Source organism: Mixophyes fleayi, chromosome 1, assembly GCF_038048845.1.
Source record: "Mixophyes fleayi isolate aMixFle1 chromosome 1, aMixFle1.hap1, whole genome shotgun sequence".
Lineage (NCBI taxonomy): Eukaryota > Metazoa > Chordata > Amphibia > Anura > Limnodynastidae > Mixophyes > Mixophyes fleayi.
In genome coordinates this window covers 197393622-197407214 of record NC_134402.1, presented here as the reverse complement: position 1 = coordinate 197407214, position 13593 = coordinate 197393622, and the positions used below count along the sequence as shown (strand labels likewise).

Genomic DNA, 13593 nt, shown 5'->3' with positions numbered 1-13593 from the left:
TCTCTAGAATATTTGCTTGTAGTTGTTTTTCGTTCTGGAGCCAAACTCCTGTAAATAGATGAGACCACAGCCTTTGGAGCTGTAGTCTGTAGTGAGCACAGTCAATTCTGGTTGTGAGAGGGGCACTCCTTAAACTCTTAGGGGTATATTTACTAAACTGCGGGTTTGAAAAAGTGGAGATGTTGCCTATAGCAACCAATCAGATTCTAGTTATCATTTTATTCTATAAAATGACAGCTAGAATCTGATTGGTTGCTATAGGCAACATCTCCAAATGTTTCAAATCCGCAGTTTACTAAATATACCCCTTAGTGATGTATTTTTCCATCATCCAAGAGATTTACTTGCTTTATTTGTAAACCTGATGTGTTGATTTACGGAAGTTGGATTACGATCACACTGACTATGTCCAGTTGAATATGCCCAAGAAAGAACACCTATGGCGGATGAAAAGATTCCTAGCAGGTACAACTCCATATTAGTAACTTTTTCTGAAGTTGGTATGCTAGGTGTAGAATTTTTAGAAGTCTTTGTTCTGACAGGGACACTATGGGCCTGAGTCATTAAAGCAAAAAAAAAAAAAAAAAGAGGTAATTTTGCACCTTCGCAAAACCATGTTGCATTGGAGGGGGATTGATTATGGATAAACCATGTTACAATGCAAGGAGTGCAAATTAGTTTATTAATTTGCACATAAGGAAAATACTGGCTGCTTTTTCATGTAGGATTCAAATACTTGATAGCTATATTTTTACCCTGATATTAAATGTTGATCTAGGACATGCTCTACCCCAATTAGAAATCTGTCCCCACATTTAATGTACCTGCCCCTCCAATTTGGCAAATTTTTATTTACACCCCTTTCTACGATTTAGCCTACCATTACCCGTTATAGGAGGCTGTGGGCTCCCAACTGATGTCATAGTTGGTGTCGGGCCGCCCCACTGGCACTGACTCCGGGCCGTTCCTGTGGTCCCTGGCGTCTACCCGCTGCACATACCTGTATTTGTCCGAGATGTTTGCCCTGGTGTGTGATCTCCCTTCGGGTACTCTCTACTGGCTTCCCGTGCGCTCCCCTGTGCTGCCATGGAAGGAGGCCTACTTCTGGCTCTGAAGCCCCGATGCCCAGTTCAGCCTATACCGCCGACACCCCACTTCCAGTGGGGGCGGGGCATAACAGCTGTTCAAAATATCACAGGACTCAATGAAAATCAACTGCCTGGCTTAACATCTGGCCTAACCCTGGTGGATTCCGCTCCTGCAGCTTTCGGGTTGTCCAGCTTACCACCTGTACGCTGGCTGTGCCAACTTCACAGGATCCCCCAACACAGCTCCTCGTACTGTTGGCAGCCCTCTGAGAATTCTGAGCGGTTAAGCATCTCCGGGACCTCCCCTCTACCTGTACTGGCTCATCAACATCTCTCTGCCGTGAGTACATTGTCACGGGCACTAGGAGTCTTTACCCAGGGATCACCAGGTGGTAGGCTTACCAGGGCAACGTAGATGGTAATAGAGTACTCTGGTAGCAGGGTGATCACGGAACAGGCAATGGTAGATGATGAGATGCTCAGGAAAGTCTATGACTAGCAGCACTGGCAATATGGAGGTATTAATACACGAGGAACTGTATGGACAAGGACACGTGAAGGTAGTCAGTGGTCTGCGATAGCAAGTTGTACCACTGCTATAGTGAGGAGGAATGTCCAACAGCAACGAGGGGGTGATGAGAGTCAGCGGTCTGCGGAGAGCAAGTTGTACCGCTGTCTGAGTGAAGGAATGGAATCCAAGTGGAGGTATCCGGGTAGTCAGTGGTCTGCGATAGCAAGTTGTACCACTGCTATGTGAGAGGATACTGGAACAGGTGATACAGGAAACAGGGATCAGTGGTCTGCCTTCAGCAAGTTGTACCACTGAATATATATGTGAGGAGGTGTACGGGGAGAGACTGCAACACAGGATGTACACGGGCACCTTAAACACGATCCACAATAATATGCACAATATATATAAATGACTGAACAGGTCTGCAAATATAGAAAGTCTCTTGAAGTAATCCAGCACAAGATAACACAGTCAATGATGGCAATAGACTCAGCGGATAGCAGACTCCAGAGGAGAACCAACACAGTCCAGCAAGGTATGCAATACACCAGCACAGTCAATGAGAAGTATGCATACCGTGGTTCAGAAGTAGGCAGTCAGATAGGAGTGCAGCGATACCTGAGCGGCAGGAGGCAGGCAGGATGAGAAGTCCCTGGATGGATGAGGAAGAGTCTAGTAGGTGCAGCGCACAGGTAAGTAGACCAACAGGGACACGAATCCACAGGAATCAGTAGAACGTGGAACTGGACTCGTGGAGGACCCAGGAGAATGGAGATGATCTAGCAGAGGAGTAGCTGATGAGATACGAATCCAATGCTGACAGGAGGGTAGAGACCAGCAGGACACCGGAAGGCGTGGAGAGCGGATCAGCAGCGGGTGGACGATAGCGCTGACAGCAGCAGCAGGGCTCTGCGGACACACGGAGGTAACCAGTAGCAACCAACAGGTACCAATAGCGATGGAACACGGGAGAGCAGAGTAGACCAGGAGCTGTTGATCACGAAGAGAAGCAGATGGTAATAATAGCAGCAGTCTCGAGGAAACACGGGAGAGATGAGATGAGGCTGAGGTGCACAGGAGCAGCGGATAGGAATCAGCTAACAGTCACGATGGTAAACACAGGCGAGTTGCAAGCTGGAGACTGTAGTGCACGGAGGCAGCGGATAGGAATCAGCTAACAGTCACGATGATGAACACAGACGAGTTACCAGCTGGAGACTGTAGTGCACGGAGGCAGCGGATAGGAATCAGCTCACCGACTTGATGATGAACAGGTGAGTGGATGTGGAGAGAAGGCTGTAGTGCACGGAGGCAGCGGGTAGGAATCAGCAAACAGTCACAATGGAATATGATAGCGTTGAAGTGGTATAGAAGGCTGTAGTGCACGGAGGCAGCGGATAGGAATCAGCTCACCGACTTGATGATGAACAGGTGAGTGGATGTGGAGAGAAGGCTGTAGTGCACGGAGGCAGCGGGTAGGAATCAGCAAACAGTCACAATGGAATATGATAGCGTTGAAGTGGTATAGAAGACTGTAGTGCACGGAGGCAGCGGATAGGAATCAGCAAACAGTCACGATGATACAGTTGATGGTAGAAGTGGTATGGAAACCACAGTAGTAGAAGTGGTTTGGAAACCACAGAGGTAGAAGTGGTTTGGAAACCACAGGAATCAGCAGCGCTGAATACATGAGGAAACATAGGAACACCTTCAGAGACTCATGGGGAATGAGACTCCAAGATCAGGCAACGTGGTGTTGACCACAGGTGCTTAATATAGGGAGTGTTGCCTGATCTGCCAATTGAGTTAAAGGGACATACACTGAAGTATAGGAAAGGGCTGCGCATGCGCAGACCCTCAGGATGGAGGACGTCCACGGTTCCTAAATGTCCGGGAAGAGGCACTCACGGTCCGGTGAGTGACATACATGCTGTGATCGCCCGGTCTGATTGCAGGTCACGCTAGTGCTGACTTGATTGTGGTCTGAATTTCTAACTGTGGCTCTGCTGCCATCTAATGGCCGATTAGTGGTACTACACCTTTTGATCACTGCCACTTCCACACAGTCTATATAATATTAGACAACTTCTTCTGCACTGCTTTTATTCCGGATTTCTACAAGGATGACTACGGTTCTGAATTAATGTGACCCACAACATGGACTAATCTGTGACGTCCCGCAGGGCCTGCGGGCCAGGGTCCTAACCTGGAATGACGTGACACTGTCTTCTCTTCTAACCTACACACAGAATCTTTCACAACTGTACATCCTGTTTGACCTATCTGTAGCCCCTGCACTGAGTAAACCATGCCGAAAGTGGGCAGGAAGGCAGGTGGTTCGGATCTTCCTCAGAGCCTCAAGAAATTTGCCTAAACAGAAACAAAGGCACAGAGCGCTTCATCTCCACTTCATGAAACTCATGATTCCGAGGACTCGGATTCTTCTCCACTGACCCGCAAAAATCTCTGTTCCGCAAAGTCAAGGAGATGAGATTAGTGCAGGCAGTCCAAACTGAAGTGCAAAAAGCGTTAGGCTCTCTCAAGGCTGAATTGCATGACCTCGGAAATAGGACAGATCACCTGGAAACTAAAATGGATGAAGTCATCTCCTTCCACCGGGAAAAAATGGCGGATCTTCACCGCCTCCAACAAGACATGCTTCACCTGCAGGATCAACAAGAAGACCAGGAAAACAGAGCTAGACGTAATAATCTACGCATGAGAGGCATCCCCGAGGAAGTTAACCAATCTCTCCTTGGCCAATACTTGAAAAGACTCTTTTATCATATAGCTCCTGCTACTCCAGAAGATCATCTCCTCCTAGACAGAGCGCACAGGGATGTCATCCTCAGATGTCATTATTACACTACTAAGGAGGCGATTCTGCAGGAATCTCGTAAGTCTGACGCGATCTTGTTTGACAACGTTTTCATGCAAATCTACCAGGACATTGCTCCGATCACCATCGTCAAGAGGCGTGAATTAAAACCAGTGACAATGATCCTCAGAGATAACAACATTCGATACCGCTGGGGATTTGTTTTGTCTTCTCCTCTGGCACCATAACAAGCTCCACTCAGTTTGGATAATGGTGGACTCTGTCCGTCTTCTTGAGACTTTGGGACTTTCTGCCCCGTCCCCCCCCCTACTCACCCTCCTGCCCAGGTCCTGGCTCCCTGGCCTCACCCTCCCCTGCCGACTACCAAGTGGACGACAGTGACAAGAGCCGCCAGGCCACCTCCCTCTGTTCCTCCGCCTTGATATGTAATTATTGTGTTTTTCTCACTAGAAATTATCTTGGTCAATGCCCCTTCTCTCTAGACGACGGACCGCTGGTTTTCACTCCCTCTGGGGCCTCTCCAGACTGGACAGACCACCGGGTCCTCCACACTCCAATCTTTCAAAAAATTTTTTGTCCCTATGGGACTCGTACTGACTCAAGCACAAACTATCCTCCCTTATTTCTTCTCTAACTCCCCTCTGGAGCAACCCACTTTCCCCCCCCCCCCCGGGGATCAGTTACAGCAATTTAAACACTGGATATCTGTGGAGATACGTGTGGTCTCGGACCTGGTGGTCAACGGAACTTGGGCTTCTTTGTCAGATCTTCATCACAAGTTTGAACCTTTCCACCCGCTTTTCTTTTTAGTATTTCTAGGTCCGACACTTCGCTATGTCCTTGCCCGCCTCTGACACTCTTAGGCCCCTCACTCTCTTTGAGCACATGTTTGCATTCCCCACTTACCAAAAGGGATGATTTCGAGGATTTATAATTGGCTAATAGAGATCACATTTGACGTTCCAGGGCGGCATGAACGGAAATGGGAGAGAGATCTGGGACCCCCCCCTGGATGAGTCTTGTTGGGAGGAGGTCAGAGAGGGGATTGCCAAGAGCTCAATATCCACACATATTAAAGAAACTGCATAGAAACTGTACTATAGGTGGTACTATACCCCAGATAGGTTATCTAGAAAGTTTCACACTCCCACTCAGAGCTGTTGGCGGGAATGTGGCCAGAGAGGCACGATGCTACATATATGGTGGACCTGCCCCCGTATAATCCCCACTTTGGAACATGGTCCTTGCACTTATTAACTCCCTATCTGAACAGGTCATTCAGGATCCCTGGTCGTTCCTTCTCTCTCTCCCTATCCCTGATGAGAGCGCCCCATCCAACAAGCTGGTTTCTCACATACTGGCTGCTGTCAAATCTATAATAGCTAAACATTGTATAGACCCTAATCCTCCCTCCGTGCAGGCTTTACGGAATTATGTCTGGCATATGGCAAGCATGGAGAGTATTACATGCTACCTTCATGACAAATCATACAACTTTGACAAGGTTTGGGTCCCGTGGTATCTACATGAAAGCCGTAGCTGCTTAACCCCCTTTGGCTTCCCTATCCTCTAACGGCACATTGATTCTGGGCTGCCTCTGGATCCTCCAGGCTGAGCGTCGTGCACCGTGGGTAACAGACCCGTATGTGTTTACATTTGTTTTTTAATTACACAGGTCATTAATCCTATATGTTGGTTATATCTTCCATTAGTAATAGATATGCTGATATACGTGCCTTTCCCTCTCCCCCCCCCCCCCCATCCCCCCTCCGCTAGTAATATTAAATTAAGAGGAGACATCTTGACTTCTTAAAAAACTTGGTATTTTTTCATGTTGTTTCCTCTTTTAGTAAATAAAAAGTTTAAAATAAAAACAACAAACAAACACTGTTGAATAATAAAAATAGATGGTTGAGTTTAGAGAAATATACAACGTTGAACATACTATACAATAAATTAAGAAGATACACAAAAACAACAAATGATAAAGGAGATAAATTCTGTGATTAAAGTACAAACTAATAAGACTCACAGCATGTGATACCTACTACACACCATGGAATACCAGATTGTAATGAGAATATAGTAATCACTGATAAACTACATATACATGTGGTAATTAAATCCAAATACATATCCCAGACTAGGATTAAATAAATAATGTCCCAACTATCATTAACAACAAGATCTAGATATCTGCAAATAAAACAAAAAGGGCTATATTTGAAAGAAGTTATAAGTGTTTGAATTGGATTATAATAAGGTTACAATGAAGGACTAACAAGGTTATAACATTATCAAGCATGCATACAATTAAGAAGTGCATTGATAAAGAATGTAGAGTGCTTATGCATAAATAAACACCACACATACAGCAGCAATTTTAATCACTCTTTACTCTTTTCATATACTGGCTTGTTTAATTTTACTGCACTGGACATTTTAAATAGGCACAACAATGAATTTTAAATTGTTTTTAAAAATATAATAAAGGTTAATGTAAGCTCGTATGAGCAGGGCCCCTCTCCCCTCCTGTTCTTCCGCTCCGTCTTTACAGTATTTGCCTGCCTGGAGTTTCTGAAGTTCTGGTACTTTGTGTTTATTGTTCTGTATTGTTTTACACTGTATAGTCTACTGTTTGTACCATGTACGGCGCTGCGGAAACCTTGTGGCGCCTAACAAATAAACGATAATAATAATAATAATTCTCAAAGTGAATCACGATGAAAAAAAGTCTCTTTTCTCTTTTCAGACATTAGAATTCAGAGAATCTCTGACTAACAACTCAATAATTACCATAGCCCAATTAACTTGGGAGTCAGTTGATATCAGAAAACTATTCCTCGTTTATTATTGTTGCTTCCTGGGGTGGCCTAATTATTGAGTTTGGCTTTTCAGGGAAGATTCATCATGGTCATTATTCAAGCATGTGTGGCAATTAATTAAATGGTCCATTTTATGGTCTCTAGCTACTGACCTCCCGCCAGAATTTGTTGTCCAGATCACAGAACTACAATGCAGCCTTGAAAACCACTTCTTACCTTGTAGTAAATATCCATCTGGAAATCTTATTCTCAGAACAGTATATTTGTATTTCTTTACTTCTCGTTGCTCCTCCCTTTCCCGCATTGCTTTAGTTCTCAGTATTGCCCCTCGCTCCAGTTTTTCTTTCCTATCATATAAACAGTGGAGAGAAAGTAGAGTATGAACAATAGAAAAAATACTACTCCCACATTTCAATGTTTTGTCCATTCATAATTCTTGCCCAAAAAAAAGTTAGACATACTTTATATGAGAAATACAACATGCTTCTTACAAAACCTCTAATAGGGTGGGTTCATAAGAGATCTGCAGACATTTTCATTTAAAATATGAGAAATAAAAACATAGTGCAAAAGGTTGCAGCACTTGTCAATGTACCATTGGAAACAGATGTATATAGACATACTGTATGCATAATGTGTATAGAATATGTAACATTGTTAATATGTTTCAATAAACAAATTCTACTCAAAAGCTAATAATGTGTTTTTTCATTAACAAGCAATTACTTAATAGACAATATTCACATAGCTTTTACTTAATATAGAGATCACTACTGATTCTTCTTGTAGTTTTATTGGGTTTTGCACACATTACAGGTCATCACACCAGTGACTTTTTTTGATGGTAAAAAGAGAGCAATACAAGCAAAATAAAAACTGAAGACCACTGGACATAATGTTTGTTGAAAAACAGACTCAATCGGTTTTTCAAGAAATATTATGTCCAGTGGTTCTTGCTGATTGATTTTATAAAGTAAATTATTTTTTATAAATTATAAACATAGAAACATTAAATAAAATAAACCCTTACTATAAATTATGTACTCAATAAACATTTAACTAAAAACTTACTCTTCTCAGAAAACCCTCTCGTTCGCCCATGTTTTTAGTCTACAAAGCTCAAGTAAATTATTACAATATGCCCTTCTATAGTGTTTATAATGTTACAATGCATGGCCAAGAATTTACTTTATTTTATTGCTGGAGGGCCCTTTAAAAGCAGCAATCCCACATAGAAGATTTTTGTTTTTAAAACAGCAAATTACGTTCTTTCAAAGCATGCATCTGACCATTTTTCTTAGCTATCCTCCTACAAATCATTATTTCATGTAAGAACTCTGATCCTAATTTGTGCCTGGCCTGCAGAACCTCTATGCTACCAGAGGTGCTGCTGTTTTGCCATTGAATATTTCCACTTTGTTGGAGTTTCCCTCCTTCCCTGATCATTACCTGCACCTATTCCACTGCCTTATGTACCCCCGCCCCAAACATTGATCCTTGCAGTTCATCAATTGTTTGCTGCTTCTGGTCCTTGTCAGTACTCCTGTTTTTGTGCCTGTTGTTCTCCTGATTATCTGACATTTGCCAGTTCCACCATTTTGCACCTTTGTTTGTGACCCAAAACCCTGGCTTTGTTTGATCCTGCTCCTGCTTACACCCTGGTATCATTGTGGATCTAGAAGAAAAAGATTCCATCGCACTAGTTTATCATCTAGAAATATAACCCCAATAAGTATGTTGTCATATTATTATATATTTATGTATCAACCTGGGGGTGCCACCTAAACTTTAAATGTTAACATTATAGAGAAAGAGAGAGAGAAAGTTATATTGTAGGTGCACAACTAATTTCTAGTGATCGCATTTTATTATAAGATATAACTTTTATTAGTAATGCGTTCCACTGACAGGAAGTTCGGCATTTGCGTTCCATTGCGCGAAAGTACAAGGCTGAAGAGAGTCAGTCTCTCTCTCCCCTCTATTGTTTTGATCTAACAACTCGGATACATCCTGGCAACCCTACTGCTCCTCCTCACAGTGATCCTCATTACCCGTAAGCATCGTAAAAAAGGTAAGTGTGGAATTAAATCTCCGATATATAGCAAACAGGATACACGCAGCCCCTTGTCCTACATGCGTTCTGAGTGCAGTTTCATTATACTGATCATTGGCAGCTTTGTATCACTTTACTTGAAGGAATGTTGAAGTTTTAATAATCTTTTAAAGCATTTACATTAATATAAAAGAAATAATAAGCTTCAATGATATGGCAAAATTCCCAAACATTTTAAATTATACTGGGTTTAAAGGCTCCAAGGAAATGGTTTGTTCTGCATTGTGTACTTCCTGTGGCAAGAAAAGGTTAATATGTGGAAATTTAAAGCAGACAATAACATTTAGTTTAATTTAATAAAGTCTGTATCTAGCAAAAGAGCCCCCCCTTTACAAATAGAAATGCATTTTGCTGCAAAATGTGCCAATATCAACTTTAGTGGGTTCATGCTAATACAAACCACATATTATAGCTGCATCGCAGGGTTTTGAGGGGCAAAGGAAGGCTACATGGCAGAGTGTGATGAAGAGAGCCATTACTATGACATAATATGAACTGGGGGCATTACTCTGGCATAATATGCATATAATATTAAATAACAGATTTTTGTCAGGTAAGATATTCTTTAATATTTTTTCTTTAACATTTTACAACTCTTTCTTATAATAATCTAGTTATTTTAATATTGTGTATCTCTTTTACTGTTCTTATTTGAGTATTAAGTGCATGAAATATTACAATATCTTTTGGTATATATTTTTGCATACTTTAAATGGTCATTAGGGCAGAGAACCAGTTGTTGATTTATCTGAATCCCTGAATTCCACCACGGGCCACACCCACTTGGCAGATGTCACTCCCACTTAGATGGGGGGGTGTGGGTGCCCTGTCTCGCCCAGGGCACTAAAATGTCTATCTACGGCACTGCCATGTAACCTTTTCCAGACGGATGAGCATCAACAAATCATTTTCAGAGGTCCTCAGAAATCTCCATAGATCGAGGCATGTCATGTATTCACAAAAGGTGTTGTCTTTAGTGGTGAGGACTAAGCTTTATGTTTTTTTAAAACATAAACCACCCAAACTTACACCTAATTGACACTATTCTTATAAAGGGTTTGACTGATGGTGGACGCATGAAAACTGACATAAGTCCTTGAAAGAGGGTCCAACAGATCCTTGGCAGAGGACCCCATAGTAATTTTCATGTCCTAGTATAATATATGCCTGACTCCAATTATCCCCTTAATTGAACTGATAACCCCAGAGGTTCATATATTTTTTTTCTACAAATAAATATAGTGTAAATAAGTACCATGACAGTCCCTAAAATAAGAAAACTCCAAATATAGTAAAATGGAATAGTGCCAAGTGCATGGTCAATAGTGCTTTCAATATCACTTGAACTAGGATGCGCCCACACCAATCTAACTGTACATCTGGCTGCCCATTATAAATGTGTTTTTAATATGTGTATTTTTGAAGTTTGAAGACATTGTAACCTCTAAATCGCTCTCAGTTTAAAATGTGCTGCCTACAGATGCAGCCACCACACCCAGTACCTGAAAAGGGGATTTTTACTCACCATAAAATCCGTTTCTCTGACTCCATTGGGGGACACTGCGAGACATTGGGTATAGTAGGTGGTCAGGAGTTCTTGTCACTTAAACTGTTAAATTCTGAGACTCCTCCCCTGCTATGCCCCTCCTCTCCAGAAAGATCCTCAGTTTTGACTAACCAAGAGTGAACTTAAGGAGGTAACATAACCTAAACAGGTCTTAAAAATAAAGAACCATAAACAAAATTTTCACACACAGAACTATATACAGAGAAAGGGAGGGTGCGCAGTGTCCCCCAATGGAGTCAGAGAAACGGATTTTACGGTGAGTAAAAATCCCCTTTTCTCTTTCCTGCCATTAAGGGACACTGCGAGACTTTGGGGATATACCAAAGCTTCCTCAAGGGTGGGAATGCTCTGGACCAGCTGCACGCATAATCCTGCGACCAAAGCTTGCATCAGCCGATGCAAAGCCCTGAAGTCTATAGAATTTAGTGAATGTGTGGACGGAAGACCAAGTCACCGCTCTACACAACTGTTCTGCCGACGCGCCATGCCTAGCCGCACAGGAGGCACCCACTGCCCTAGTAGAATGCGCCCTTATAGTCTGCGGAACGGCTAGAGAAGCTGAAACATAAGCCTCGCGAATCGTGGACGTGATCCACCGAGCAATAGACTGCTTAGAGGCAGGCCAGCCTCTTTTGTTGGCATCGTATAAAACGAAAAGATCCCTGGTCTTTCTAACCTGCGCTGTACGGTCTACATAAATTTGTAGAGCTCGCACCACATCCGAATACTGCGTAGACCCTTCTGAAGAGTCCCTTCTTGCCTTGAAAGCCGGGACAACTATTTCCTGATTCAGGTGGAATCTCGAAACCACCATGGGAACAAAAGATGGCTTGGTCCTAAGGACTGCCCTGTCTGAGTGAAAAATCAGAAAAGGAGGGTCACAGCGAAGAGCCCCAAGCTCAGACACCCTTCGTGCTGAAACTATGGCCAATAAAAATGCTGTCTTCCATGTAAGATACTGTAAGTCCACAGACTGTAAAGGCTCAAACGGATGTTTAGAAAGAGACCGTAGAACCAAGTTTAGGTCCCAGGGCTCGACAGGATGACAAAAAGGAGGTTGTATACGCAACACCCCCTGCAAAAAAGTCTTAATGTCTGGATATTCAGCAATCTTTTTCTGAAAATAGACAGAAAGAGCGGATATCTGCCCCCTGAGGGAACTAAGCCGCAAACCTTTCTGAACTCCGTCCTGAAGAAAATCCAGGACACGGGAAATCCTGAATTTTGAAGAATGAAACCCCCTGGACTCACACCACACAATATACGTCTTCCATACTCTATAATAAATGGAGGATGACGCGGGCTTTCTAGCCCTAATCATGGTGTTTATGACCTCTTGAGAGAACCCCTTAGCCTTGAGAATTAGGGTATCAATAGCCAGGCCGTTAAACTCAGCTGATCCAAACCTTGCTAAAGGAATGGGCCTTGAATTAGAAGATCTGCTTGCATGGGAAGCCGAAACGGAGGAGCTCCTGCTAATAACAGCAGATCGGAGAACCACGCTCTGCGTGGCCAGAATGGATCTATGAAAATCGCGGGAACTTTCTCCCTCTTCACCTTCTTCAGCGCCCGTGCAATCATTGGAATGGGCGGGAAGATGTACACCATCCAGTACTGCAAAGGGGCTGACATGGCATCTACTATGTCTGCCCCTCGGTCTCGTGCTCTTGCGCCGTAGCGCGGCACCTGATGGTTCAGTCTGGACGCCATCAGATCTATTTCCGGACGACCCCACCGCTCCACCAGCAGGGAGAATACCTGACTGTTTAGAGCCCACTCCCCAGGATGAAGGGTGTGTCTGCTGAGGAAGTCTGCTTCCTAATTCATCACCCTCGGAATGTGAATGGTTGAGATCCTGGGTACCTGACATTCTACCCATGCTAGTATGCATGTGGCCTCTCGCATAGCAGCTGCGCTGCGAGTGCCGCCCTGATGATTTATGTACGCCACTGTGGTGGTGTTGTCGGACTGGATCTGAAGAGATCCTGAGATCCTGACATTCTACCCATGCTAGTATGCGTGTGGCCTCTCGCATAGCAGCTGCGCTGCGAGTGCCGCCCTGATGATTTATGTACGCCACTGTGGTGGTGTTGTCGGACTGGATCTGAAGAGGTTTTCCTCTTAGAAATTTCTGTGCTTCTATCAGAGTGTTGTACACTGCTCTGAGCTCCAGAATGTTTATTGGAAGACAAGCTTCCTGAGGGGACCAGAGACCCTGAAGCATCAGGGTTCCTGTTAATGCCCCCCATCCCAACAGACTGGCGTCTGTTGTGACTAGAGTCCACGACCATACCTGTAAGGATTGGCCTTTCTCCAAGTTTGACCGAGACGTCCACCAGACCAGAGATAGCCTTGTGGCTGTGGACAGACAAACCATCTGTTTTTCCAAATTCGTCTGAGACCCTGACCACTTCCGCAGGATCTCTGCTTCAAGTGGACGGGAGTGAAATTGAGCAAACGAAACTGCCTCGAATACCGAGACCATCGTCCCCAGGAGCATCATGCAACAGAGAACCGAGACATTCCACTTCCTCAGCATGGCTCTGGTCTTTGTCTGTAAAGCTAAGACCTTCTCTGCTGGCAGATAGACTCTCAGAGACTGAGTATCGAAAAACAGTCCCAGGAAGCGCATCTGCTGAGCTGGTAC

At 43.8% G+C, this 13593-nt stretch overlaps 1 protein-coding gene across 1 annotated transcript in view; it reads right to left on the bottom strand.

Annotated features, from left to right (window-relative positions):
• Positions 1-13593, bottom strand: part of UBXN6 (UBX domain protein 6) — a 128098-nt gene that overhangs the window by 33363 nt on the left and 81142 nt on the right. Inside the window, exon 10 of the mRNA XM_075204737.1 lies at positions 7483-7613. Coding sequence (XP_075060838.1) covers positions 7483-7613 — 131 coding nt within the window. The remainder of the gene's footprint in view (positions 1-7482; positions 7614-13593) is intronic.